This window comes from Prunus mume, linkage group LG1, assembly GCF_029339155.1.
Source record: "Prunus mume cultivar Tortuosa linkage group LG1, ASM2933915v1, whole genome shotgun sequence".
NCBI classification, from domain to species: Eukaryota; Viridiplantae; Streptophyta; class Magnoliopsida; order Rosales; family Rosaceae; genus Prunus; species Prunus mume.
In genome coordinates this window covers 18245992-18270887 of record NC_142698.1, presented here as the reverse complement: position 1 = coordinate 18270887, position 24896 = coordinate 18245992, and the positions used below count along the sequence as shown (strand labels likewise).

The 24896-nt window shown below is 37.3% G+C and overlaps 3 protein-coding genes, 3 long non-coding RNA genes, 2 other non-coding genes and 1 pseudogene across 10 annotated transcripts; 5 read left to right on the top strand and 4 right to left on the bottom strand.

The window, feature by feature from the left end:
- Window positions 1-2178: 2178 nt before the first annotated feature.
- TRNAS-UGA (transfer RNA serine (anticodon UGA)) lies at window positions 2179-2260 on the bottom strand. The gene has a single exon. It is a non-coding gene; the product is annotated as a tRNA-Ser (tRNA).
- Window positions 2261-2677: 417 nt separating this feature from the next.
- Window positions 2678-2750, top strand: TRNAA-CGC (transfer RNA alanine (anticodon CGC)). Its single transcript has one exon. It is a non-coding gene; the product is annotated as a tRNA-Ala (tRNA).
- A 208-nt stretch (window positions 2751-2958) lies between these two features.
- On the top strand, window positions 2959-5263 carry LOC103318582 (phosphoglycerate mutase-like protein AT74; annotated as a pseudogene). Its single transcript, XR_016124309.1, has 3 exons — window positions 2959-3366; window positions 3510-4099; window positions 4558-5263. The product of XR_016124309.1 is annotated as a phosphoglycerate mutase-like protein AT74 (transcript).
- A 699-nt stretch (window positions 5264-5962) lies between these two features.
- LOC148921208 (uncharacterized) lies at window positions 5963-7732 on the top strand. Its single transcript, XR_016124313.1, has 2 exons — window positions 5963-6911; window positions 7011-7732. It is a non-coding gene; the product is annotated as an uncharacterized LOC148921208 (long non-coding RNA).
- Window positions 7733-7962: 230 nt separating this feature from the next.
- Window positions 7963-9842, top strand: LOC103344688 (uncharacterized). The gene is made up of 3 exons (XM_008248305.3): window positions 7963-8848; window positions 9225-9248; window positions 9350-9842. Exons 1-3 carry the CDS (start codon window positions 8665-8667, stop codon window positions 9652-9654), a joined length of 513 nt encoding a protein of 170 aa, XP_008246527.1. The 5' UTR covers window positions 7963-8664; the 3' UTR covers window positions 9655-9842.
- A 74-nt stretch (window positions 9843-9916) lies between these two features.
- On the bottom strand, window positions 9917-15093 carry GSH2 (glutathione synthetase 2). Of its 2 annotated transcripts, none has more exons than XM_008248306.3 (12): window positions 14619-15093; window positions 13850-14019; window positions 13405-13480; window positions 12931-13061; window positions 12201-12323; window positions 12026-12106; window positions 11797-11877; window positions 11620-11689; window positions 11037-11158; window positions 10668-10807; window positions 10401-10593; window positions 9917-10246 (listed from the first exon to the last, which is right to left on the bottom strand). In XM_008248306.3, the coding sequence occupies exons 1-12, from the start codon at window positions 14979-14981 to the stop codon at window positions 10123-10125; spliced, it is 1674 nt and encodes a 557-aa protein (XP_008246528.2). In that variant the 5' UTR covers window positions 14982-15093; the 3' UTR covers window positions 9917-10122. The 2 variants fall into 2 exon arrangements, with proteins under 2 accessions (XP_008246528.2, XP_088902653.1); XM_089046527.1 differs by having other exon boundaries at window positions 11545-11689; window positions 14619-15092.
- Window positions 15094-17201: 2108 nt separating this feature from the next.
- Window positions 17202-18060, bottom strand: LOC103344687 (uncharacterized). Its single transcript, XM_008248304.3, has 2 exons — window positions 17708-18060; window positions 17202-17614 (listed from the first exon to the last, which is right to left on the bottom strand). The coding sequence occupies exons 1-2, from the start codon at window positions 17874-17876 to the stop codon at window positions 17358-17360; spliced, it is 426 nt and encodes a 141-aa protein (XP_008246526.2). The 5' UTR covers window positions 17877-18060; the 3' UTR covers window positions 17202-17357.
- A 1110-nt stretch (window positions 18061-19170) lies between these two features.
- LOC103344686 (uncharacterized) lies at window positions 19171-21571 on the top strand. The gene is made up of 3 exons (XR_515107.2): window positions 19171-19535; window positions 19710-19796; window positions 21363-21571. It is a non-coding gene; the product is annotated as an uncharacterized LOC103344686 (long non-coding RNA).
- A 1498-nt stretch (window positions 21572-23069) lies between these two features.
- Window positions 23070-24604, bottom strand: LOC103344685 (uncharacterized). The gene is made up of 2 exons (XR_016124312.1): window positions 24519-24604; window positions 23070-24411 (listed from the first exon to the last, which is right to left on the bottom strand). It is a non-coding gene; the product is annotated as an uncharacterized LOC103344685 (long non-coding RNA).
- Window positions 24605-24896: the final 292 nt, after the last annotated feature.

Here is a 24896-nt window from a genome sequence, read left to right as displayed (position 1 = left end):
GAGGGAATGTCGCATTCGGTGGATAGAGGATGACCCTGCCCATGGCAAATTGGCAATGGAGTTGTGCAACTTTATTATGCCAAGCCAAAATAACTATACATTTAAAAAGAGTGAATGCAATGCAATTGACCATTTTCATGTTATATGTACATGTGAATACGTGGGTTGTGTAAGTCTCATATAAATATAAATATATATATATATATATATTAACAAATTTTCGTTACATCAGATAGCATGTTCCTAAGAATATCCTTATCTCTTCAAATCAATCCGCCGCCACCGCCCCCCACAACCCCCACATACGCACGTCCCACTTCGATGAGTACATGTACCCGTGTGGAATCTATATTAGAATTTGATGATCAACAAATTTTGAGGGTCCGAATCATTACATATGACGGTAGGAATTCTGCAATTGCCTGCAGGCAGGAAGTGCGCAGATGATTAGGGCAAAAATATCGTCTGCTGGCCTTGACAAAACATCCCACACTCAATGTTTTCATGTAAAACAAGTCGTCATGAATGTGATCGTGTGCATTAATACTAGACAATTTAGAGGATATTACCCGTTATTTCAAAACAATAAAAAAATAGTAGTGCATTGTATACCTCCACTATGACATCCCGTTAATGTACCATGTATTAAATTTTGGGCAACACTTTAAAGATAAATACTAACTTTAGCCCCAAAATAATAAAAAAATAAATTGAGCTAATCATCCCACGTGGTTTAATTCAGATAAACCATGCAAATAAATTGCATTCGTGAGACTAAGTAACGAATAAATCGTGGTTCAATTCAAGTTAATCAATGAGTTTGATTAGGGGTGGTTGTGGTTCAACCGCAATTTTTGCCCAAACCGTAAACCGACCGACTATTTGCGGTATGGTGATTTTTGAAACCGCAAAAAGCGGTTGGTTACCATGAATTAGCGATTTAAAACCGCAAGTTCTTTTTGTGTCCTAAAAATCCAATCTTCCACATTTTAGGCCTAATTTTGATACTTCTTTTGAAGCATTCTGAGTTCAAGCATACTTTAACTCAAAAATATAAATTCACAACCTCAACTTCTCAAGCATATATAAATTCACAACCTCTTCAACTTCTCAAGCATTCATAACCTAAATAAAATTAAAGTTACAATTCCAAGCATTCCAATTAAAGTTAAATTTCTCAAGCATTCACAACCTCAACTTCTCAAGTATTCCAATTCAAAATCTTAAAGTTACAAATCAAAAGGAAAATGCAATGCAAAATGAATTAAAGTTACAACCCAAAGGAAAAATCCAATTCAAAGTTAATTAAAGTTACAAACTAAAAGGAAAATGCAATGCACCAATGTTACAAACTAAAGTTACAAACTCAATTGTTGGTGGTGGTGAGTAGATTTGAAGGACCTCGTTGTGTTGTTTGAGCATCTAACAACTACAATTAAACAATAAAATGCAATTTTTTTTATTAAAAAAAATATATAATCACGGTTTGCGGTAACTGCAAGTTTTGAAAATCAAATACCGTAATCGCACCGCAAATGTGGTTCGGTTCTTCATACCGCAAATGCGGTTTGGTTTCTCATGATTGTGGTTCCATTGCAGTAAATTATCGGTTGATTTTTGCTATTTTTCAGTCTAAAATGCCACCCCTAAGTTTGATGCATCTCTTTTGTTTGATCATGTGCAGATGATGAATAGAAATACATCCCTGTGTTCTATATTGTTGCGCTAGCACACACGTATTATAAGATGTCAAATTAATTACAAGATGTTTTCGTCTGGATGTTACAACTGAAAAATTAAAAATACACTCAAGTTAATATTTGAATAGATTAAAAAAAAAAAGTGAAATTTTAGGTGAATCTTAGGTGGCTGAGTATTTCAAATTTGGGTTAAGATCTAATTGACCCATATGTATATACTTGTTTATTACATTTTTGAATTAATGTATAAATTCGTTCTCCATCTCATATTATAAACGTGAATTAACGTAGCTTTATCACACAATAATTTTTCGTTCAATAGGTATTCATTAATGTAAAAAATTGTATATAGAGTACAATTTGGTTCAGAATTTTCCCAGTGCAGTTTGCATGTTATTTGGTCAAAAAAACCTGAAAGAGTATAGTTATGAGAGAGGGCAAATCAGAGGGCAAAATGAAAAAAGGTTTCTACCAAAATCGTCGACAGCAGGGTTCGAACCTGCGCGGGCGAAGCCCAACAGATTTCAAGTCTGTCTCCTTAACCACTCGGACATATCGACACTTGTGTTAGCTTGAACATCCTATCGGCAGTTATCCAAATTAGTGGGAGGAAACTATGCCACAGCTGTGGATTGAGCTAGGGCTGGGTTTTGAGCCCAAACCGACCATCTACCCGGAAATTTCAAGTCTCAGCGGAGCAAATATAGATCAGCCAATTGGGTCCGATATGACCGATCAACAGTTTGAAATGGCCAACCTTAATTGTTGTGTGTTGAAGCGGTTGAGAAAACAAGTGACAATAAATTAATATAATGCTTAAAGTAGGTAGCTAACAAGTCAGCTGGAGCTGGAGGAGGGATCAAATTTATCTGAGATATAATTCCTGATGTGATGTTGAAGCCATCGACGAAGCTTTTACTTTCAAACACTATGCGGTGTCGTTTAAATATTAAAGTTCAACGAGATTGAACAACGACGGGGACGTAGCTCATATGGTAGAGCGCTCGCTTCGCATGCGAGAGGCACGGGGTTCGATTCCCCGCGTCTCCATCATGTTGTTTCATTTTCTATTTTTATCCTGCACCGTTGGATTCACTGAAAAACTCATCAACTTGAAACATGTTGCAAAATCGGCACAAATGAAACCCGAAAAGTCAAAAGTGCCCTTACTCTTCTTCTTTTTTCCTTAATAAAAGGGGTAAAAGGACATGGAAAAAGCACCCATCGGGGCGGCATTCCAGCTCAAAACCCATTGCACAATCCATATATATATAAAACATTTATGTGAATGTCTTGACTTGTACAACTAGCAAAGCTGCTGACAAACATTTGACGTGTGGAAGGATATGTACAACCCAGCCTACACTTTGCTCAAACTTTTCTCAGAGTGGAAGATTTCTTGGTTTATGGGCATGACTCTCTTTGAATCTTCTTTGGATTTTAAAGTCATATATCCTGTTATTATTTGCTTGCCGTTGGGGATGTCCATGCATTATCAACTGTCACAATGTTATTAAAATTAGTAACTAACAGGTCTCATTCAAGGGAGTGCTATGGGAGATTATTCACTGCTTTTTCCTTGTAGTCTTCAGGCAGGTCAGGAAGGGAAGCAGAACCGACAAGCACGGAGCCCAAGGCAAGACAGGAGTCTACCAATTCAATTCAGGTCAAGAATTCAATTCAATTCAGACGTGTTTTGAATACAGAATTCAATACAACTATGAAATTAATATTTTCTTTCCAAGAAAAAAAGGAGGAGATTTGGGGAAGCCTATTATAAATTACACATTGCACATTCTTTTTTCTCAGACTGAGAATCCGAGAGAGAGAGAGACATAGAGATTCACATTCAGACTGCTAAAGAGAAAGAGAAATTGAAATCCAATATCTCAAGACCCAGAAGACAAAGACAAGAGAAGAGGATCATAAAATGCAGCAGCAAAATTGCAAGAGCAAACCGCAGCCAGTTCTTCCGAAGCGGATAATCTTAATGCGGCATGGCGAGTCTCAGGCCAATATAGACATCGCCACCTACTCCACCACCCCCCACAACAAAATCCCACTAACGGACGTGGGCCTGGCCCAGGCCCACCTCGCCGGCGCCCACCTCCTCCGCGTCATCTCCGACATCGACACCAACAGCCCCAATTGGCGCGTCTACTTCTACGTCTCTCCCTACGAGAGGACGCGCTCCACGCTTCGTCAGATCGGACGGTCCTTCTCCCGGACACGTGTCATCGGCGTCCGCGAGGAGTGCCGGCTACGGGAGCAGGACTTCGGCAACTTTCAAGCGCAGGATCGTTTCAAGGCCATTAAGGAGACCAAGGAGAAGTTTGGCCGCTTCTTCTTTCGGAATCCGGAGGGAGAGTCCGCCGCTGATGTCTACGATCGTGTTTCAAGTACGTTTTTTTCTTTTTGGGTTTTTGCTTTTGTTGTTTGTTTTTGTTTTGATGAGCATTTTGGCAATGTCCAAAACTTAAGAAGTGATGGTTTAGGATTTGCAAGATAACCCAATTGGGAATTTGGTAGCTTGTTTGTGTTTGCGGTAAAGTCCAAAACTTTACTTTATTTTGTTGGGTTATTTTGCATTCCATTTTTTATTCTGAGTGGAGTGGTTTCGAATTTGATGAAACCTTAAGTGGAACGTTTAGATAATTAGCAGAGTTTGAGGTTGAATCCAAGACCATGAAATGCAGCTTTAGTATTTGTAATGAAAACGTGAAGATCCACACTTGCTGATGAGCAGTGAATGATATGGGGTTCTTGAAGAAGTTTGCTTATGTATGTATTTGATTGTTGGATTTACAGCTTTCTATATCGAAATAAATATATTGCCTAATAACAAAGATAATTGCAGGTTTTCTTGAATCATTATGGAGGGACATTGACATGAACAGGCTTCGCCATGACCCTTGCCATGACCTCAATCTTATAATAGTATCACATGGGTTGACGTCACGCGTCTTCCTCATGAAGTGGTTCAAGTGGACGGTTGAGCAATTCGAGCACCTAAACAATCTTGGAAATTGCGAATTTCAAGTGATGCAATTAGGAAAGGGCGGAGAATACAGCTTAGCAATCCATCACAGCGAGGAACAACTAGTAGAATGGGGTCTCTCCCCTGAAATGATAGCTGACCAAAAGTGGCGAGCCCATGCCAACGGGGGTGATTGGAATGAAGCGTTGCCCCTGGTACCTTGATACTTTTTTCAACCGTCTAGCTGACTCGGAAGACAGCGGAGAAAGTGAAGACATTTGGCATGAAACTGATGAAAAGATTCAGCAATCAAATTGATTGTGCGAGTCTTGAAACCAAACTGATTCTTTTAGCATATAAACTAGGCTCCTCAGTGTTATGGAGTTACAACAGTATTTCAGTTACAATAGTTAATCCTACTAATTATAGGAAATGGTCAGTTGTCAGTTACATTGTTATTAGGCAATAACTCCATATTTATGTTTGTGATAATGACTTGTTGTAACTGTAGATTATTCTCTACATACTTTATATATATTGTATAATTATCATATGAATAATATAAGAAACTTCCTCTTTGGTGTCATGAGCCCCCCATTTTTCCAATATCTATCTACATTCATGCTTCCCCTTCATTCCTTAAGCTTCATCTCTCTCTTCCTGCCCAAACACTCGTGCTCCTCACCTTAATTCTTCCCTTCCTTATTTTGTTTTTATTAGAAGCCCATATCTATAAATAAAATAAAATAAAATAAAAACTTCATTTCCTTTCACTTTTCCTAGTCTGCAATTGTGGTTTCTCTCTCATGTATTTTTTATGGTTTCTTTCTCTCATGTATTTCTGATGGTTTCTCTATCGTGGTGTCCATTCTTTCCCATTGTTTGTTGATGCTATCTGTCATCGCTCAACGAGCCATCTCTCTTTCCTCCGTAAGCCTCATCAACGCTCGCCGAGCCTTCTTTGCCGTGATACACAGCCAATGTTCCCTTTGCACAGCCCTTGTTTCTTCCTCTGTGTTGTCGACTTGGTATCGGCCACTTAAGCCCTATTACTGTGTTGCTGCCTTGGTATCGGCCTCTCACGCTCTATCTATGCTCAACTTGTGTTCTCCTCCCCTCTTCAGCCCAATCTCTTTCTTTGATTTTACTGTTGATCTCTGTCTTCTTCAATGCTCTCTTGCCCTGCCTTTCTTCTTCTCTGTTTCAAGGGTATTGTTTTCTTTTCTTTATAATTCTTTTATGTTACTGGGATATTCTCCTCTCTTCTTTTCAATTGTGTTGTCTATCTCCCTGTCATGGGTTGTCTTTGGCATCTTGAGTTTCCATTCCTTTTCATGGGTTATCTCTTGCATCTTGTTCTCTCTCCTTTCTTGCCTACTTTCTCCTTTTGATGGGTGTTACCTTTTCTCATCTCTTTCTTTCTCTCCTTTTTCCGTCTTTATTTTGAAAGGATTTTAACTCTGTGTTTTACCTACACTCTCTTTTCATTTCTTTGTCTCACTTGGTTTCCTCCTTTATTTCTTATTATTTTATTTTTTTGGGTCAATCATCCCTCTTTATTTTAATCTATATGGGCCTCTATCCTCTTGTGATAATCTTCTCTTTATTATTTCTCTGTTCCCCCGTGGTTTTCTTCCCCATACCTTATTATCTCTATGGTGCTTTGAAATTCAACCTTGTCCATGCTCTCGTTTTCTTTTCTCTGTGTCCCAAATTGGTTTCACCTCCTATCATCTACTGTTCTTTTCTCTTTGACACATCTTTCTATGTTTATTTGAGAGACTCTTTCCCTCCATGTCAAGGAGTTCTCTTTTCTCTCTCTTCCTTCTTCAACCTTTTTCACTGTTATCTTTGTAATCTTCTCTACACACCAATGATATCCCTGTGCTTAGCTCTCTCTCTTAAGCTCTATATTTCTATGCTTTCCACGTGCTGGGTTTTTCTCTTATTTTCTAATATTTATTTTATTTAAAAAATTGTAATTTATTTATGTACTTGTCTCAAGAGCCTTCTTTCTCACGCTCCTTTTAATTTATCTATGTCCAATGGCAAGTGTTTCTTCTCTTTTTTGTGGTTCTTTTTTTCTTCCCCATCCCTTTACTTTTAAAATTGTGTTTCTCTCTCTTTGTGCACGACTTTCTGGCCTTTCCCACTTGATGATGGGTTTCACTTCCCCATCCCTTTATTTTCCCGCTTATTGCATGCTCTTTATCCTACCTAGAGGTGATTCCTAGGTAGAGTTATGTTTCCACTTGATGATGGGTTTCACTTCCCCATCCCTTTATTTTCCCGCTTATTGCATGCTCTTTATCCTACCTAGAGGTGATTCCTAGGTAGAGTTATGTTTCTCAGGTGCCTAGAGTTGTTCCCTAGGTACATTAGACTTGTATGTTAGCCCTTCATTTTATTCCCTCCTTCCATGAGCCCATGCACTCCTTCACTTGCTGCCTCTCAATGGGCATTATTTTTATTTTTCTATTACTTTGTTTCTCTCAAGCCGTTGTTGCACCTATGGAGTTCTTCTTTTTTGTTTCCCTTACTAGACTACTACAAACGACTGCTATTGCCATCTCCATCACCATGTGGTTTCTTCATTCAAATCTTGCTATGCTGTGCGCGCTCGATTTGCGGAGGAGTATTATGGAGTTACAATAGTATTTCAGTCACAATAGTTAATCCTACTAATGATAGGAAATGGTCAGTTGTCAGTTACGTTGTTATTAGGTCATAACTCCATATTTATGTTTGTGATAATGACTTGTTGTAACTGTAGATTATTCTCTACATACTTTATATATATTGTATAATGATCATACAAATAATATAAGGGAAAATCAGTTTCTACACTCAACAATTGGGTTGGGAAGTCTTTTGATTTAACATGTAGTTAATTGTTGTATGTTCATAGTATCTCTTGAATGCTGGAAATAGAAATTAGCAATATCAATTGGAGTTCAGAATTTTACTGATTTCTTTGTTGTGAGGATTCGATGGGCTAAATTAGGGTTATGTAGTTTGGATTTGTTGAAAGAATGAAATTTGCATGCTTGACTGATTTTGGATAGGAGATGGATGTGAATGCATGGCAAACAGGGCTTTTCCGAAATGGGCATCAAATGACATTTTAGATGGCAAACTAATCAAACATGTAGTTCCTTAGTTTGGGCTCAAGCCGCACACAATTGGCCTCTCTCTCTATTGCTTTTTCCTGAAGGGCTAAATTAAAACCGAAAAATTCAGGTGCAAACTAGCACAAGCAATGGCCTACTGAAGCTGGAAACTACTTGTTTGTTCCACTTGGACCCAGAGCAGAGCAACCTGCTTTAACATAATGCGCGAGGATGATCGTGAAAAATGAAATGGAGCATTTGACTGGTGGCTGGGTGTGTCTAGAGAATGACACGTACTGTGCCAACATTGGCCAAATAAGATCTTTCACAAAAGAAAGGTTTCCTGTTCTCAAACAAACACCATCATCAAAGCAACATTCTTATTCAACCCAAACTCGTTAACCGAATCTTTCCTTCTCTCTCACACTGCCACCCTCTCTCTCTCTCTCTCTGCAAAATTCTTCAAATCAGTCCTTTATACTTTACCGGGATCTGGGTTTCCTTTATTTTGGCGGAAAAAGCAGAGGTTGTCTTTCACACACATACACAAAGATATAAAATTCACCTGATTTGAAGCAAAAGTTCTTGAATGTGCTTCAGTCACTGAGTTAGTCAGATTCTCATTGTAGGTCCCAGATCTTGAAGTGGGCATCTTTGATTGGATATTGTTAATTTATTTATGCCATTATTGCACACATTCTTAGAATTCATTAAAATTGCTGTGAAGTTCTGAGTTTTATTCATATTATATGAGTATGTAACCCAGATCCTGAAAATGAGTTTTTGATATCTGATTTTGGGCATTCTGCAAATTTGGAAACAAACAAACCGAAGTTGGGTTTTGCCTTTTTTTCTTCTTATTTTGGGTGGGAAATAGATGGCTCATCCACCAGACCACGGGTTTTGTACTAATGGTGTTGTGAGGCTGGTTTTTGTTTTAGTGGCAGTGTGTTTGGTTGGGTACACTATACGTCCATCTTTGCACTGGAGCTTGAAGGAGAAAGGTTCATGCCCTCAGTGTCCTTGTGATTGTTCAAAAGATTTCGACCCTATACCTGTAGGTGAGATTCACTTTTCAATGATTGTTAATGCAGTCATATCAAATATAGAAATGTTGGTTCAATTTGAGTTAACAATTGTTTTCGAAGGCATGTTCCTATTTTTGGTTTTGCAGAGCAAATTGTTAAATTAGTCTTAAATTTCTATAATTTTCATGTTCGAAGCCTGAGGTTCTAATAAAGGAGCGTACTTGGGCGTTGTTCGTTGGGTCAAGTATATTAAATTGGTTATCTTTCTATGTCAGTTTACATAGAAAGATATGAAATTCCGACTTCCATATATGTTTTGTATTAGGTTGACATTAAGATATGATATTCTGCTAAGCTTATTTATGGAAATACATCATATATTAACCTCCTTTTTCATGTCACTTACCAGATATTATCAATAGCTCATTTTCAGGTCAGTTCAACCCTGTCTTGAGTTCTCGTTTCTTTCCTGTTTCAGAAGAACATTGTCGGTTGATGTTTTTTTTTTTTTTTTATTATTTTTTGGTAATGCAGATTGTGGTAAACATGAACCAGAAGTGAAAGAGGAAATGGAGAAGGATATCATAGCCTTGATGTCGGAGGAGCTAAGTTTGCAGCAAACTGTAGCGAATGAAACCTTGCAACGGACCGATGCATTGTTGATGGGTGCAAGGAGAGTCTCTTTGCACTACCAAAAAGAGGCAGAAAAATGCAATGCAGGAGTTGAAACATGTGAAGAAGCAAGGGAGAGGGCTCAAGCAGAACTTGTAGAAGAGCTTAGGCTTTCAGAAGTATGGGAGAGACGAGCTAGGGAGCTTGGATGGACAGATAATTCTTGAATCAAGGCATTACCAATATTTTTCTTTTGTTTTATGTTTTTCAACTTGGTCATGTTTGGCCTTCATTTGCAAGACTGCACGTACAACTGATGCTTCGAGGCCTTTCTTGCGGATATGAATACTTTCAGGCTTTTAATGTTTTATAGTTTTGAGAATGAAACTTTCAGGATTTTGAAGTTGGGCCTGTATTATCCATCTTATCTTATCATTCCCATATATTTTAAGAAAGTAGGGGTAAGGAGAAATTTGTCGTGCTAAAGTGTTCACAAATGGAATTACTACTCTTTTCTCTCTGTAAATAAATGAAGCGAAAATGGGAACAAATACATGAAAAATGTGTTTTGACTTGTCAAAATTCAGTAACCTCTCGGATCTTGTGGTATGTTTTATTATGAGTAAATAAATCAACCGTGAAGTATTTGGCTCTATGAATCAACCCATTTAAGCAGAATTAGGAAGCCAGATTCCTCAGGTTAAATATAAACTATCTAAGACTGCAAATCCAGCTGCAACTCCACCTTCATCTGATGAAGCAGCCTTGGTCCGCATCAGGTAGCCACACTGGTCATTCAAGATCACTTTCTCTTTGTTCCTGCAAATATGAAAAATGTGGCACTATGATTCTATAACTTTGGCTACAGCTTTGTTAGCACCTTACCAACAATGCCAACAGAACAATTTGATGGAACGACCCGGCCCCAATAAAGAGAAAAATGAAACAAAAACCCCAAAAATTAGTCATATACCTTAAGTAAGCACCATATATCCCCAGCTCAGATACAGTATCATCTTTATAACAAATGCCATTGCGCATCAAGAGTGTGCGAGAAACAATAGGGAATATCCTCTGCATTAGGATATAAGCAGCATCTGCTTCTGATCCTTCTTTCTGCAATCTCACGAGGGCTTCCCTCACGTCATTGCCATAGATATTGTTCCCTGAAGTGTAATAATTAATCGTTAATAATACTTGTCATTACTACAACAGCAGAGTAAAGTTTAGGAATGCGGACCTCCGCCTTCTCTTTGGGGCTTCATAACATATAATCCAGGCCTTTCTATTGCGTCTTTTACGATATCCGAGTCATCCAAACTCCACAATCCTGCAAAGCATTTCCGCAATTTTGCAATGTCCTCTTTATTGTCAACAAACCTGCTCACATGAAGATGATAGAAGCTTTGAGGTTAGTGGTTATAACAACAGTTACCATTCTTAATCTTAAAGTCAAGAAAAGCACACACTGAGCTTCTCATTATCTCAAAGAAACAAATATATGATTCACACAATTCACTACACTTCTAGCTACCAGCTCCAAAAACAGAGTATTAAAACTGTTAGGATAATAATGTAACAATGGATGGAACTTAAATCCAGAAATAACCTCTCAAGAACATTAGGCTTCACAAGTTCTTGTTGGATCTTTTTGGTCCCTGCTAGATGATAAGAAATTGAGGGGCACTTGATGGCAGATGACTGCTCCATGAGTAGCCTTGCTCTCCACTCCTACAAATTAAAAAAACATGGTACTAAAAGCCATACAATAGACATCATATTCTGAGGACACATTTTTGCAATCGAAGTATCATATTTCTTTTATAAGTAGCCTTTTAAGTATCATCTTAAGCATATTTCAAGTCAAGTTAACAAAATAAAGACATCCAAGAATGATCATGTGCGTAAAAAGCATGGAACAACATCCAAGAGATATTCACACTTACATGTCCAATCATACAAATATAAACACATGCAGGATTAGCCCACCAAAGTCACACCCAACAGATATAGAACAGATCTACATATGCCTTTATGGACTTGACATTTCCTCTTCTACTTTGTACCCTTTTTGTAGATAAGTAACTACATTTTCTGCTACTGAAACAGAAGCTCACCACTACAAGGAAGAATGTCACATTCTTCTTAAAAAGAATCAGTATTTGAGTAGCAGGAAAGTAAGACTTGCTTACTGATTCAGAAGGATAATCATTTGGTGTGTACCCAGCTCTGAAATACACAACAGCAATTGCTTGGCCACCCCTGCAAGTTAAAGGCATTTCAAGACATTAAAGTCAAAGATATAACATGCTCGATCCACAAATCTAGATTAGTATAATGAACTTTCCACAGCTAATAAGGCTACATACACAACAAGTGTTCCATCTGGTAGAAGCTCCCCCTCTGTGTCAATTTCTGCCAATGTTTTCCGAAGAGTTGATACATTATGTGTGTTATACAGTTAAGGAACATGACTATTTATGAATTTTGTAAACTAGCGTCCTATCAAAGATATAAGCTTATATAACTATAAGTATACATTTTCCTAGAGATACCACTTCCTCCAACATAAAGCTTGTTGTAAGCTAAAAAGGATATATTTCTTTCAATAGAGCAGAAAGCCAGTGTTGGTCATACATGTTGCGTTCATCAGCCTGAACCACGAACATGACTACAGCCCTGCACATATATTTGGAGTTAACCGTACCTTTATTCACTTTGCTGAAAGTGGCAGCAGCAGAAGGAACAAATGAGACATTGTGTCAGCTCTAACCTTGGGTTATTGTATTCCGTCCAAGCTTTAGCCAAAGCCTCTACAAACTGACTGGCTGCAGGATTATTAGGAACTCTTTTGGAATCCAATCCAAGAAATTCTCCATAGTGGTTGAGTAAGCTCCTGGAAAATGAGAAGCTAAGGGTAAAATACTTTGTAACCTTATTATGCTTAATTTTTTAGCATTGGATATGAGAATATCAACAGATATACACACATACAAATAAATATCAACATGGTTTGGAAGAATATAATGAAAACCTATGTGGCTAAGTATAGAAATTTCATAGGATACTTCTTCCAATTGCAATCGTTTAACTTCGAAGGAAAGACCTGGACCCACCACACCCTGAACCTTTACTAGTTGAACCAACGGTCAAAAGATTGTTTTGGAAATTAATAATCGAGACCTTTATGCATCCAAGACTCAAAATATGATTGATTTCTATGTTTGAAAAGCACAAAGTTTGCAGTCTGTAGGAAGTCTTTGGAATGCATATCACTTTTAACACCACATATAAACACATTATGATATGGAAAATTTATGGGCCATTTTCACCGTTACTGCAATATCTGACATACAAAAACCACCAATATGCTTCTAATTTTGGTGGACTTTTAACATACAGGAATAATTTCATAAGTTGAACCCAGCATTACATTGACTAGTCAGAAATTCATGAGCGAATCAATGAATACATATTAATTACGAGATCTCCTACTACTTAACCTGTGAAGATCACTGACAAGACAACCAAGTCCTGGAAATGAACATGAAATTGTGTTCATCTCTATCTGAAGGAGTAGTTTAGTTTGTTCATCAAGCATATAATCTGAGCGATGTAAACCCAAGCGTATATCCTGTTTAAGTAATTAAAATAGTTTAGCATCTTCACCACCAACGAACAAAAAAGTTATCCACTTACACCAAACAGGACCCAAAGAAAATAAAATAAAATCAACATATAAGCGGCGCCCAGAACTAGATACTGTAATACTCCTGTCTGTCCATTGTATCATATTCTGAGTATGTCTATCTTTCATATAACTTGTAATATAGGCAACTATAAGAAAATCATCCAGAAAATTTATAAGAACAACACTACCATAATCTGGAGATATTCAACTAAATCACATTCAATGTAGATTAAGTTCTCCTCTCACAATAACTAGTTTCCACATGTTGTACTCATATACCAGTTACCTCTTTCTTGTTAATCTCTTGCATCTTGGAATGAATATCTAGAAGTCCAGATGTAAAAGCATCCGATTTCTTCGTTCTGCGATATCAAGATTATATTAGTTCATGAGCTCTAATCTCTAGAGACAATAGACAAAAGCTGTAGCTGTCATGTATGTTGATTTTCTATCTTATCCCCATACCCAATCCATTAAAGTTCAAAGTAAGCTTGTTAGGGACAAGCATATCCCTAGCTGAGGTTGAACATTCTTTCTTAGGCACAATTTAAGTGCAAGACAAGCTCCATACCATGCTGCCTAGCCGGCCAGATATACCACAACTATTCTTATTTGACACACCCAAGTCAAGCAGATTGGATAAGGCTTTCCTAGGATAATTTAAACTAAATTTCCAGCATGCTCATTTTCAAAATCACATACATAATTAAAAATACTATGTGCAAAAATACCTGGACAGTGAATCCTGCAGAAACTTTGCATCCAAACTCACTCGATCAACAAGTTCATTAAATATGGGGGCTAACTCACACGCTTGCTTCCAATGACTTTCTGGAAACGGCATCGGCAATAAAGCAAACGGCGCATGTACCATGCCCACACCAGGTACTTTTCCTGATCTCTGTAATTTACAGCATCCAACATCAAATTTCAGATTTTAAGTTATACACTGACAAATCATCGTAGAGTATCATTTCCAATAGCTTCTGGTAACCAAAAGTCTGCTCATTTGTCTAAAAGTAGAGCCTTTTTTTTCACGTACAATTACAAAGATGAACTATAGCTTTAAGAAAACAATTCCGGAGCAAGCACTTCTTTTTTTGCCAACCCGGAACAAGCACTTGGGTGCCATGTAAAAATTAATACCGAGGTAAGCTGTTCTCTCGAATCACTTTTATTTATTCATACATAGGATCAGAAAGGCAAACCCGACAACTTCGTATTCTTAGAAAATAAACATGTTTCTAACATTGGTTGTCTAAAAAACTGGGAGAAAAGAAAAGCAAATGAAAAACAAAAATTGAATATGATTCTCAGGAAATCTCAATCTAATCTTCAACAATCATACGCTGAATCAAGTGTTTCATTTTTCAAGTAACTAAAGACTTCTCAGACCACAAAAACGAAAATTAAGAAAGAAAATAAAACCTTCAAATTTCAATTTTTTCCATTTTCATCAGCTGAAACCAAACAAACAATTAGCTGAGCAGTACCACTGACCTGAACAGACTTGTCACCAACAACAAGCCCATGAAGAGAGCTCCAAACAAGAGCATCGTACAAAATCTTCTCAACCAATTCCTGATCAATCCTATGAAAATCCAACAAGGGTCTTGTGCCATTTCCCTCTTGGGTCTCCCCAACTTCAACTTTCCCACCCTGGAGAGGCAAAACTTGCGAGGGTTGGGCCATGATCCTGAGATGGGTCTGGAATATTTGATTGGTTGGATTCAATTTGAAAGATGGATTTGGTAATCCAGATTGTCTTATATGAGAAAAGGCAGTGGCTTTGGGATGTGAGAGCAGAAGGGTGTGAGTGGAGAGGGTACTGGAATGAGAGCATAAAGAATAGGAAGCACCCATGTTTGACCCTTTTAGTTGGTGACCACAGAGGCGGCTTTAAACGCACACCTTGGGCGCTCAATGCATACCCGCCATATGCCTTTGCAATGGCACTCTTTCCCACAATGATGTCCAAATTCAGTACCAATTTTAGACCTTTTTGGGTCATGAATGAAATAGATTCCGCTAGTTGGTTTCCACATGCTTTTTACTGTTAAGATTTCACAAGCTCGGATATGTGGCCCACATCACTATTACTAACATATTGTCTTCAAATATTGGTCTCCATGTTTTTAATAGTGGAGCAATTCATTATTTGTTATATGTTATTAGAAGTAGAATCACTCTTTAGTGAGTCACACATACAACCAATTCCACATCTTCACTTCTTTAGTGAGTCAAGGTTTCAATATGTAAATTTGAATTTCAATTCAAGTCAATTTGGGGTTTTTTTGTTTCAAGTTCAATCGGGTTGAGTAAACTGACCCACTCTAATATTATGTTAAGATTTTAGAGGGACAAATCCAAAGCTTATTACTACCAGCATCAATGCTCTTGATAGTGAACCATTTATTACATATTGTATTTTATTTTATCAAGTTTCCTCTGCGGCACTTCATATTGTTCAGCATCTAGCTTATTTTTGTCCTGATCTTTTTAAATCCAGTATCAATGCATTGTGCCAAAGCAGCCCGTCATCAAGAAGAAACTCTGGAAGGGAGTTGAAATATAATTCCAGGTCTGAAAACGGAACCTGTAATTCAATTCGTTGTATAAAATTAAATTTTTTTACAATAAACACGCGAATATATAATATCAAATATGAAACAATCAAACTACGAAATATTTTGGCAGTCCTATGAAATATAACTACAATTAAACTATGAAATGTTTTGGGGGCTTTCCAAACACGAATTTTGAATTTCTTGTCCACCTTGGTGCACCATCCTCGTGGTCGGCCGCAGCGGCGTCGTCGTCATGTTATTCATAACGTTGGCATTGGATTTGGTGTGGCTGCAGCATGGCTGATAGGATGTGCTGCCTAGAGTCACAGTCTTGAGCGCTTGTTCTTGTAAAATTTTCATTAAGAAGCTGAAGAGCCTGTGGAAAATTCCTGGTGATAATAAGGATTGGCTTTCTCTTGCATCCATTCTCCAAAAATCTTCTCTGGAACCAGGGTTGCTTTGCTTATGTGATTATATGCTAGCCAGTAACTTGGCGCTTGAGAAACTGAGGCTTCAACCCTTTATATAGGGAGAGTTACACAACTGAATAAGTAGTCGCTTAGAAGGGAAGTTTCACATGACTTTGTATATTGTTTTGCCGGATGCTTGTCAGTGAAAAACTGCGAAAGACATCTAGTTACATCTCATTCACAGAAGAAAACAAAGCACAATTTCTTCCCTAACCAGATCAGGAAAAGGAAAGTTACAAATTTGTTACCCTTTACTAATTTCAATTCTAGCGTAAGCCAGAAACCTAATCAGAACAGGAAAAGCAAAAGTTACAAATTTCGAAAATTCCCTACAAATTTAAATCAATGTTTTGATCTAGTAAGCAACGTTTGTTAGTTGATTAATTGTGGCCTATATTTGGATTAACCCTATGTGGTTACTGTGCTTCCATATTTGTATTACCCCTTTGTAGGCATTTGTATTTGTCATTGTGGCTTATGGTAGTCTTTGTGCCTAATTTATGAATACAATTATCGCTTGTGGCCTTTGTGCCTATTTATGAATACAATTATCGCTTTTGTATAAATAAATAAAAAGTTTCTCTATATGGATATAGGAAACATAGAATCACAATCCCTTAACTTGCAAGACAAACTTTACAAACAAAGTGACTTTAGAATTTGGCAGAGGGACAGAGGCATATCCAATATCTATCCAATAACTGTCCTCATATGCCGATTTTACACCAAGTTGTTAGATGCTTTTGGGGACATATTCTTTCCTTTTCTTGCAAGAAAGAAATTCTTAAACCCCAAAGTTTCACCACTAACTTTTATCATAATTAAACTTTTGCAAGGAAAACAAAAAACTTTATCATATTCATAATCATATCCGATATAAGGAAATTCTCCAATAAGTATTTAAGTTAAGGAATGGTTACATATTTCTAATCTCGACCATTGAATTGAATTCATTAAATGTGTTGGTAGATTTAATATGATTCAACTATGTTAAAAATATGTAACCAATCACACTTATTGGAGAATCTCTCATCAGGTATGATGATTATATCTGATTCAACTTGTATAATTCAATTATATTTGCCTATGCTAGCTAGTTGAAGAACTGTAGCATGAGCGCATTTGGTTACATTGTATATTTACACTTACAAGTTACAACAGAGAGAAGTAACACAACCCTACAAGGCCTTGAGTTGATGTAGTTAAGATTCACAAATATGTGCCATCTTCTTGCTCAAACCAGAACCAACCTTCAGAATTGATCTTGAAGGTTTTTGTTTTAGCTCCTCTTTTGCTAGCTCTAACCAGTTCAACTTTTCAAACGATTTGCTCCTTCGTCTTAACTTCATAGCTTTCTCCATATCCTCTATCCTGTCGCATATGCTAACCGTTTTCTTTGGAGGTTTTACTTGCTGTGCAATTGTTGCTGCTTCATGTGTTTCCTCTTCTGGTGTCCTTCCTGCATTACCATAGAAACCATTGTCCACATCAGCATGGTCAGCTGAACAACCAAGGGAGAAAGAGGGGGCTAACTTGTCTGAAGTATTGTTACCCGAAGTTTTTTGAGGCATTGATTCATCGTGCAGTTGGGCTAAGCCTTGCTTCATTGGAGGGCCTAAAGTGACAGTCTTGACAGTTTGATAGGCTAGGCTTCTCGAGATGATGTTGTAGAGCCTTCGGCAAATGCTCAGAGATTGAAAATGTTGTTCTCTCCCATCCATTTGTTGATTTCTTTCTTTGTCCCTTAAAATAATTGTTTAGTGTGCAATATGAATGCAAACTGGAGAGACCATGGTTTGGAATTCTGGATGAATGGTTTGCTTTTGTGGATACCATTCTGACTGGTTGTAATTTGAAACTTTGAAGTAAGGTATTCTATGTTTCTTAAAAACAGAGATAACAAATCCTTTCTTTTTTTCTTTTTTTTAAAAAATTGAGAAACTTAATGGAATGAAAGAATGCCAAAAATGGCATTGTCCTTGTCGAAAGTTATTCTGAAACTCAATGAAGCACAACATAATACCTAAGGAAGGCATTTTAATTGTCGAGTTGAGAGAAAGAAGAAGAAATTGGCAATTTGCCGATTGGTCCTTTTGCAGTTGAGGACATAAGAACATCTCCATAGGACATTTTTGCCCTTGGATTAGCACAGAGAGAGAGAGAGAGAGAGAGAGAAACTGTTTAAAAATAGGTTTTATCAATCAATCACGAATTATGAGCTTTAGACTCACAAATTGTTTTTGAGTTAAAACCGATGGATCCAAGTAGAATAACAACAAGCATGAGCTTATTCTCCCAATGGTCAATTGGTATTGTCCACATGTGCCCCGAGAGCCATAACTTTCAATTATATAAAACCAATCAACTATTTTGGTAACAATTAACATCAACATAATGGAATTACCATACATGATCTTTAAATGGTAATTTAGAAAGCAAACGGTTTCGATTATGACACGTGTATTAAAGAAAAATTCATTGATCACAATATACTAGATTGTCATTTTTCGGATTTACCCTTTTTTTGGGTAAAAGATTTATTCATTTATGCAGACCTACTTTGAGGATCAAGATACATATAAAATGAAAAAAGTCTTATCAAAGTAGGCAATCCAATGCAACCATTAGAAAATAAAAAACATTAGGTGACAAATGGAGTGTGTTTAATCTTTAATTCCAAGACAAGTCATATGCTTAATGTATAAATTATGCATAGAAAAGTAAAAAGGATGATGAATATTGCGACAAAAATGGTTTGTATTTAATGCAACCCAACAATGTTTGGTTTGGTCATTTTATTTTTTTTACTCAATGAAGTGCTATGTATAATAATTTTCATTAATCATGGGACTAATACAAGAGGATGGGCGAATGCGAATTGAGAGTGAGGACACGCGCCAAGTCCAAGGTGAAGGCAATTAAGCAAGCCAGTCCAGTCCACTAACTCATAAATTATAGATTATAAGTTAAAATACAAAAGGAAACGACATCGTCTGAAGAAGAAAACCTTCCCATCCATAAAGAGCGCCTGATCTCTCACATGATAAAACATTAACTTAACCATCGGCCCCTCAGTCAGAGTCCCGGACGAGAGTGAGAGCAGATCTGAGAAAATGAGGGATGAGAAACAGAGAGAAGGTCTGGAAACCCTAACAATGGCATTGGCTCTGTGATCGGAGCCTTCGTTGGATATCAGAGACATGAGCGTGAAGAAAGAGAGAGACGACGGGGCATGAAGAAAAGCTCCTCCAATGCGATTCTTGTTTTGCGAGGTTTAACGCCTCGATGGCCGCCATTGATCCACGATCGGATCCGTTCAAGAGCTCACTGTTGAAATCGCGTAGTAATTAACACCAAGACCAGAGATCTGATGGGGCTAGGTATGGGGTTTCCAGGACCCGTCAAAGTTGATTTTGAAATTTAGGGTTTACTTAGGTTTATGTTTACGGAGATCATTGTTTTTTATTTGATGGAGCGACATGGCTGGGGAATTAATTAGTAGGTCGGGGTTTAATTCAATGCATTAATGCGTTCGCTGTTTGCTTCCATTCCAGGTACATTCCCTGTCAGCTTGCTCAAGATGCGATAGAGTGCGATGTGGATTGATAGGCACTGACAGCGGGCCTTCCCTTATCTTTAAGGTTTTACTCCTTTCTCATTCAGCATGTGGATGTATGTTGTTCTTTTGTAAGATATCATTTTTTGTTTTTAAATGGAAACAAAATAAGTTTCCAGAGGTAAATAGCATACTATTGTTGAAAACTTGAACGATATATCTGACAAAAACAAAATTGGCACACATTATGGGAGCGCTTTGAAATAGCATATTTTTGTTGAATGATATATTCTGATATGAGGGAGTGGGGTTCGGTACCTTACATATGGAATCGGGAACATTGTGACATCACATCAGTGATACACGGTGGCGTGGTGAATTTAAAAGTAAGCATTTGTAGCAATATCGGATGGATCCATGTATAACTAGACTGTTCGACAACTTGATGTTCCGACAAAAAGAGAACATCAGATGATGGGGTTTCTCTAACTTTCAATGTAACATGAGGTTAAAGACATTAGAAAGTGAAAAATCATAAATGGGTTAGTGCATTATTCAAATATTGTCGTACACAATGTTCTAGGCAATGTCAGTAATCTGAGTGTTTTAATTAGACTCTCTCCTTCTCAACTTTTCAAGTTAGGATGAGATTGCAAGGAGTCTCAGAAGTTCTCAGTATTTTCTTTTGCATCTATGCACCCAAGCAATGTTTATATGGTTATTACCATGGAAATAAAATTTGAAGCAGTAAATTTCATAGAACTAAAATTTATCTGCCCACATTGTCAAATATATATTGACGATAGATTGGCAGTTATAAATTTAGAAGCCTATTCACTCTCTCTCTCTCTGGTGTTCTGTTATATTTCCTAGTTATAGTTGGTACATATCAATATTAATTTGATATAATTTCTCATTGTAGCTGTTTATCATTCATTTTTTTGTTATCTGTTGACTATACTGTTGGATTGTGTAAAAGCTGGAAGATATATAACATATATAATTTCTATGTTAATTGTATTTCCGTGTATTGGCAGGTATTCTTTTTGGTAGTAAAATGTTGTTTAAAATGAAGTTATGAATGGACAAATATAGTAATAGAGTATTTTAAAATGTTTCTTCAGGATGTTGTGTTCTGGTTTGCGATCTTTAACATTCAGTGGTTATCCCACACCAAATAAAAGAACCTGTTGTTCTTTGTTCTTTTTATTATTGACATAACGAACTGTTCTTCCTATCTTTCCCACTTGTTGCATTTTAACTTTAATTTTTATTATTATTATATGGTTTTTGGGATATGCTTTTATATTACTACCGTTCAAGTTTGTCCACATTTTAAAGACATTATTCGTTCCTGAAATGCCAGCGCTGGAGTCTGTTACTGTTAGCTTTTTATTTTGTAGGTAATTTTTGAGTATTGATGTTTCTTCTAGAGACATGCAATGATGTTTTTTGTTAGCTCGTTTCGTTAGTGTGACGCTTTCTTATGTTTGTTTGTTGTGTCGTACACTTGCACGTTCAGTAGTTCTGCTTCAGTTCAACTTATTATTTTGCACACTGACCATCTGGTTTATTTCAGTCTTATTCCAATTGTTATTATTTCTGATGGTTCTAATTGTTTTATTAATTGTTTAACTGTTTTTTTTCCCAGGATATCTGAAACCAGAGGCTACCAGGATTTCGCCTCAAATGTCCGTTTTGTTTTTTTGAGTGCGGCGGATTGTAGTTATTACTTGTATTGTATACATGGTTTTCTTTTTCTTTTGATAGCCACTTGGAACATAGATTAGGCCCAAAGATTTGTTGGATCGATGATTGCGACCCGCAATACTAAATTCGGCGTCGTCAAGTTTAAGGTTATATTATAAACGACCAAATAGGACCACTTAAAGGCCCATGAAAGACAAAATTGGCCCAATGAATGAGCCACAAACGATCAGAATGACCCACTGGAAAGCCCATAGAAGGCCCAATGAGGGATCGATAAATTACAAAATTGGCCCGACGGATTTCACTAAACGACAAAGTAGGCCCAATGAAGGGCCACTGAACTACAAAATAGGCCCGACGGACTGTCACTGAATGACAAAGTAGGCCCAATGAAGGACTACTAAACAACAAAGTAAGCCCCAAGAAGAGCCACTAGCCGACAAAAAGGCCCAACAAAATTCACTAAAAGACAGGATAGGCCCAATAACGGCGCACTAAACGACAAAAAAGGCCCATTCAGTTTGACTAAACGACAAAAAGTGGCCCAATGAATAAATGCAAAAAAGACAAAATAGGCCCAATGAAAAATACTAAACGACAAAATAGGCCCAAGAAAGGACCATAAACGACAAAATAGGCCCAAAAGAAGGGACAATAAACGACAAAATAGACCAAAAGGAGGGACAATACACGACAAAATAGGTCCCAAAGAAGGACAATAAACGACAAAATAGGCCCAAAATATCCATAAACGACAAAATAGGCCCAACTAAGCGAAAATGCTTATTTTGTCGTTTAGTGACCTTAATCGGGCCTATTTTGTCGTTTTCAATGGGCCTATTTTGTCGTTTATGACCTCCATTGAGTCCGAGCACTTTAATTGTCGGTGACCTATTTTGTCGTTTACGGGCCTATTTTGTCTTTACTGGGCCTATTTTGTCTTTTAGTGTACCCTCATTGGGCCAAGCTTTGTCTTTTAGTGTGCAATCATTGGGCCCATTTTGTACCTTACGGGGCCGATTTTGTCGTTTAATCAGTCTTCCTTGGGCATATTTTTTCGTTTAGTGTCCATTAATCGGCCCATTTTGTTGTTTCCGTACCTTTCATTGGGCCTAGTTTGTCATTTTTGAGCATTCAGTGGGCCTATTTTGTCATCTACGAGACCTTTAGGGGCCTATTTTGTCGTCAATGGCCTGTGCAGCGGAATTACATCGTTCATGGGCCTTTGTTTGGGCCGACTTCAACGTTTATGGGCCATAAATGGGCAAATGCGAAGCTATTAGGGCACGTTCACTGTTATTGGGTTGCTTTGAACAGTTAAGGGGCAAATACTTTCTCGGACCGAACACGTAAGCCCATAATTTATATACAAATTTATAAATAAACTCAATCCTGATGCGGGTTTATAAATGAGTTTTGAGTGCCAGAAGTGAAACTCCCTAATTTATAATGGTGCGGGTCCAGAAATTCCAAAATCATAACAAAATAAGGCCCAACCATTGAGCGACCAACTATTGTGGTTATTGGGCCCAACCCGTGAAAATGCATTTCAGCAAACCATACGCAGATTATAATTTCCAATAACAAAAATTAGACCTATTGACTAAATATAACATCTAATAGGAAGTGGATCCATGCACAGAAAAAAGAAACAACAAATAAATCGCCCAGCAATCTTTAATTCTATTTGAAGAAATTTGACATCAAACTGAGGATATGACCATGATTCTGCAACTTCACATATCCCTGCAAGGGCAAAGTCAGTTTACAAGTCCGACAATGTTAAAAAAGGAAAACGGATAACCCTCAGTCAGTTAGAAAACAGTCTATTGACATCATGGTGCAGTGACTCTCTGCTCTACAACTATGAATTAATCCAGTGCTGCAAAAGACAGTCTTCTCATAACCCATGACTTCTCAAAATCATGTTAGGAAATTAATAAAATATATTACTATAAATTCATGTTATGCAATCAACTAAGGTTTGACATCACATATGAAACCGGATGTTTGAGCATTCACAGACACACAAAAGAAGACCACAGATACGGATCTCTGCAGATCACGAAAGTCAGCAGTGTCCATTTAGTAATACAGTCCTAAAGATGAGTGGTAAAATTCTATCATATAGAAGGTTTAACATAATTTGTGATTGGAGAGAGTTCAAGGTCATTAAAAGTAAATCAAACCCAGATTGCAGATTGGGTGTGTCAAGACCCCATGAAGAATTCCTTGCTATATTTTGGAGCCTGCAATGCAAAGAGACCAGCGTTTTTTTGTCATTCGTATGAATTTTGAAAATTACACTTCCATCAAATCATACTTGTCCCTGTGTTGTGGCGCCACTTGTAAAGCAGGTAGGGATGGGCAATGGGCAATGGGTTACCCATTACCCATTGGCGCCACATAAGATAGGATCTATTTGAATAACTCAAATCCATGAGTAGCCTTGCTCTCCATTCCTACAAATTAAAAAAACATGGTACTAAAAGCCATACAATAGACATCATATTCTGAGGACACATTTTTGCAATCGAAGTATCATATTTCTTTTATAAGTAGCCTTTTAAATATCATCTTAAGCATATTTCAAATCAAGCTAACGAAATAAAGACACAAGTAAGCACAATAATGATCGTGTGCGTAAAAAGTATGGAACAACATCCAAGAGATATTCACACTTACATGCCCAATCATACAAATAAAAACACATGCAGGATTAGCCCACTAAAGTCACACCCAACAGATATAGAACAGATCTACATATGCCTTTATGGACTAGAGATTTACTCTTCTACTTTGTACCCTTTTTGTGGATAAGTAACTACATTTTCTGCTACTGAATAACAGAAGCTCACCACTACAAGGAAGAATGTCACATTCTTCTTGAAAAAGAATCAGTATTTGAGTAGCAGGAAAGTAAGACTTGCTTACTGATTCAGTAGGATAATCATTTGGTGTGTAACACAACTGCAATTGCTTGGCCAACCCTGCAAGTTAAAGGCATTTCATGACATTAAAGCCAAAGATATAACATGCTAGATCCACAAATCTAGATTAGTATAATGAACTTTCCACAGCTAATAAGGCTACATACACAGCAAGTGTTCCATCTGGTAGAAGCTCCCCCTCTGCGTCAATTTCTGCCAATGTTTTCCGAAGAGTTGATACATTATGTGTGTTATGCAGTTAAGGAACATGACTATTTATGAATTTTGTAAAGTAGCGTTTTAGCAAAGATATAAGCTTATATAACTATAACTATACATTTTCCTAGAGATACCACTTCCTCCAACATAAAGCTTGTTGTAAGGTAAAAAGGATATATTTCTTTCAATGGAGCAGAATGCCAGTGTTGGTCATACATGTTGCGTTCATCAGCCTGAACCACGAACATGACTACCGCCCTGCACATATATTTGGAGTTAACCATACCTTTATTCACTTCGCTGAAAGTGGCAGCAGCAGAAGGAAC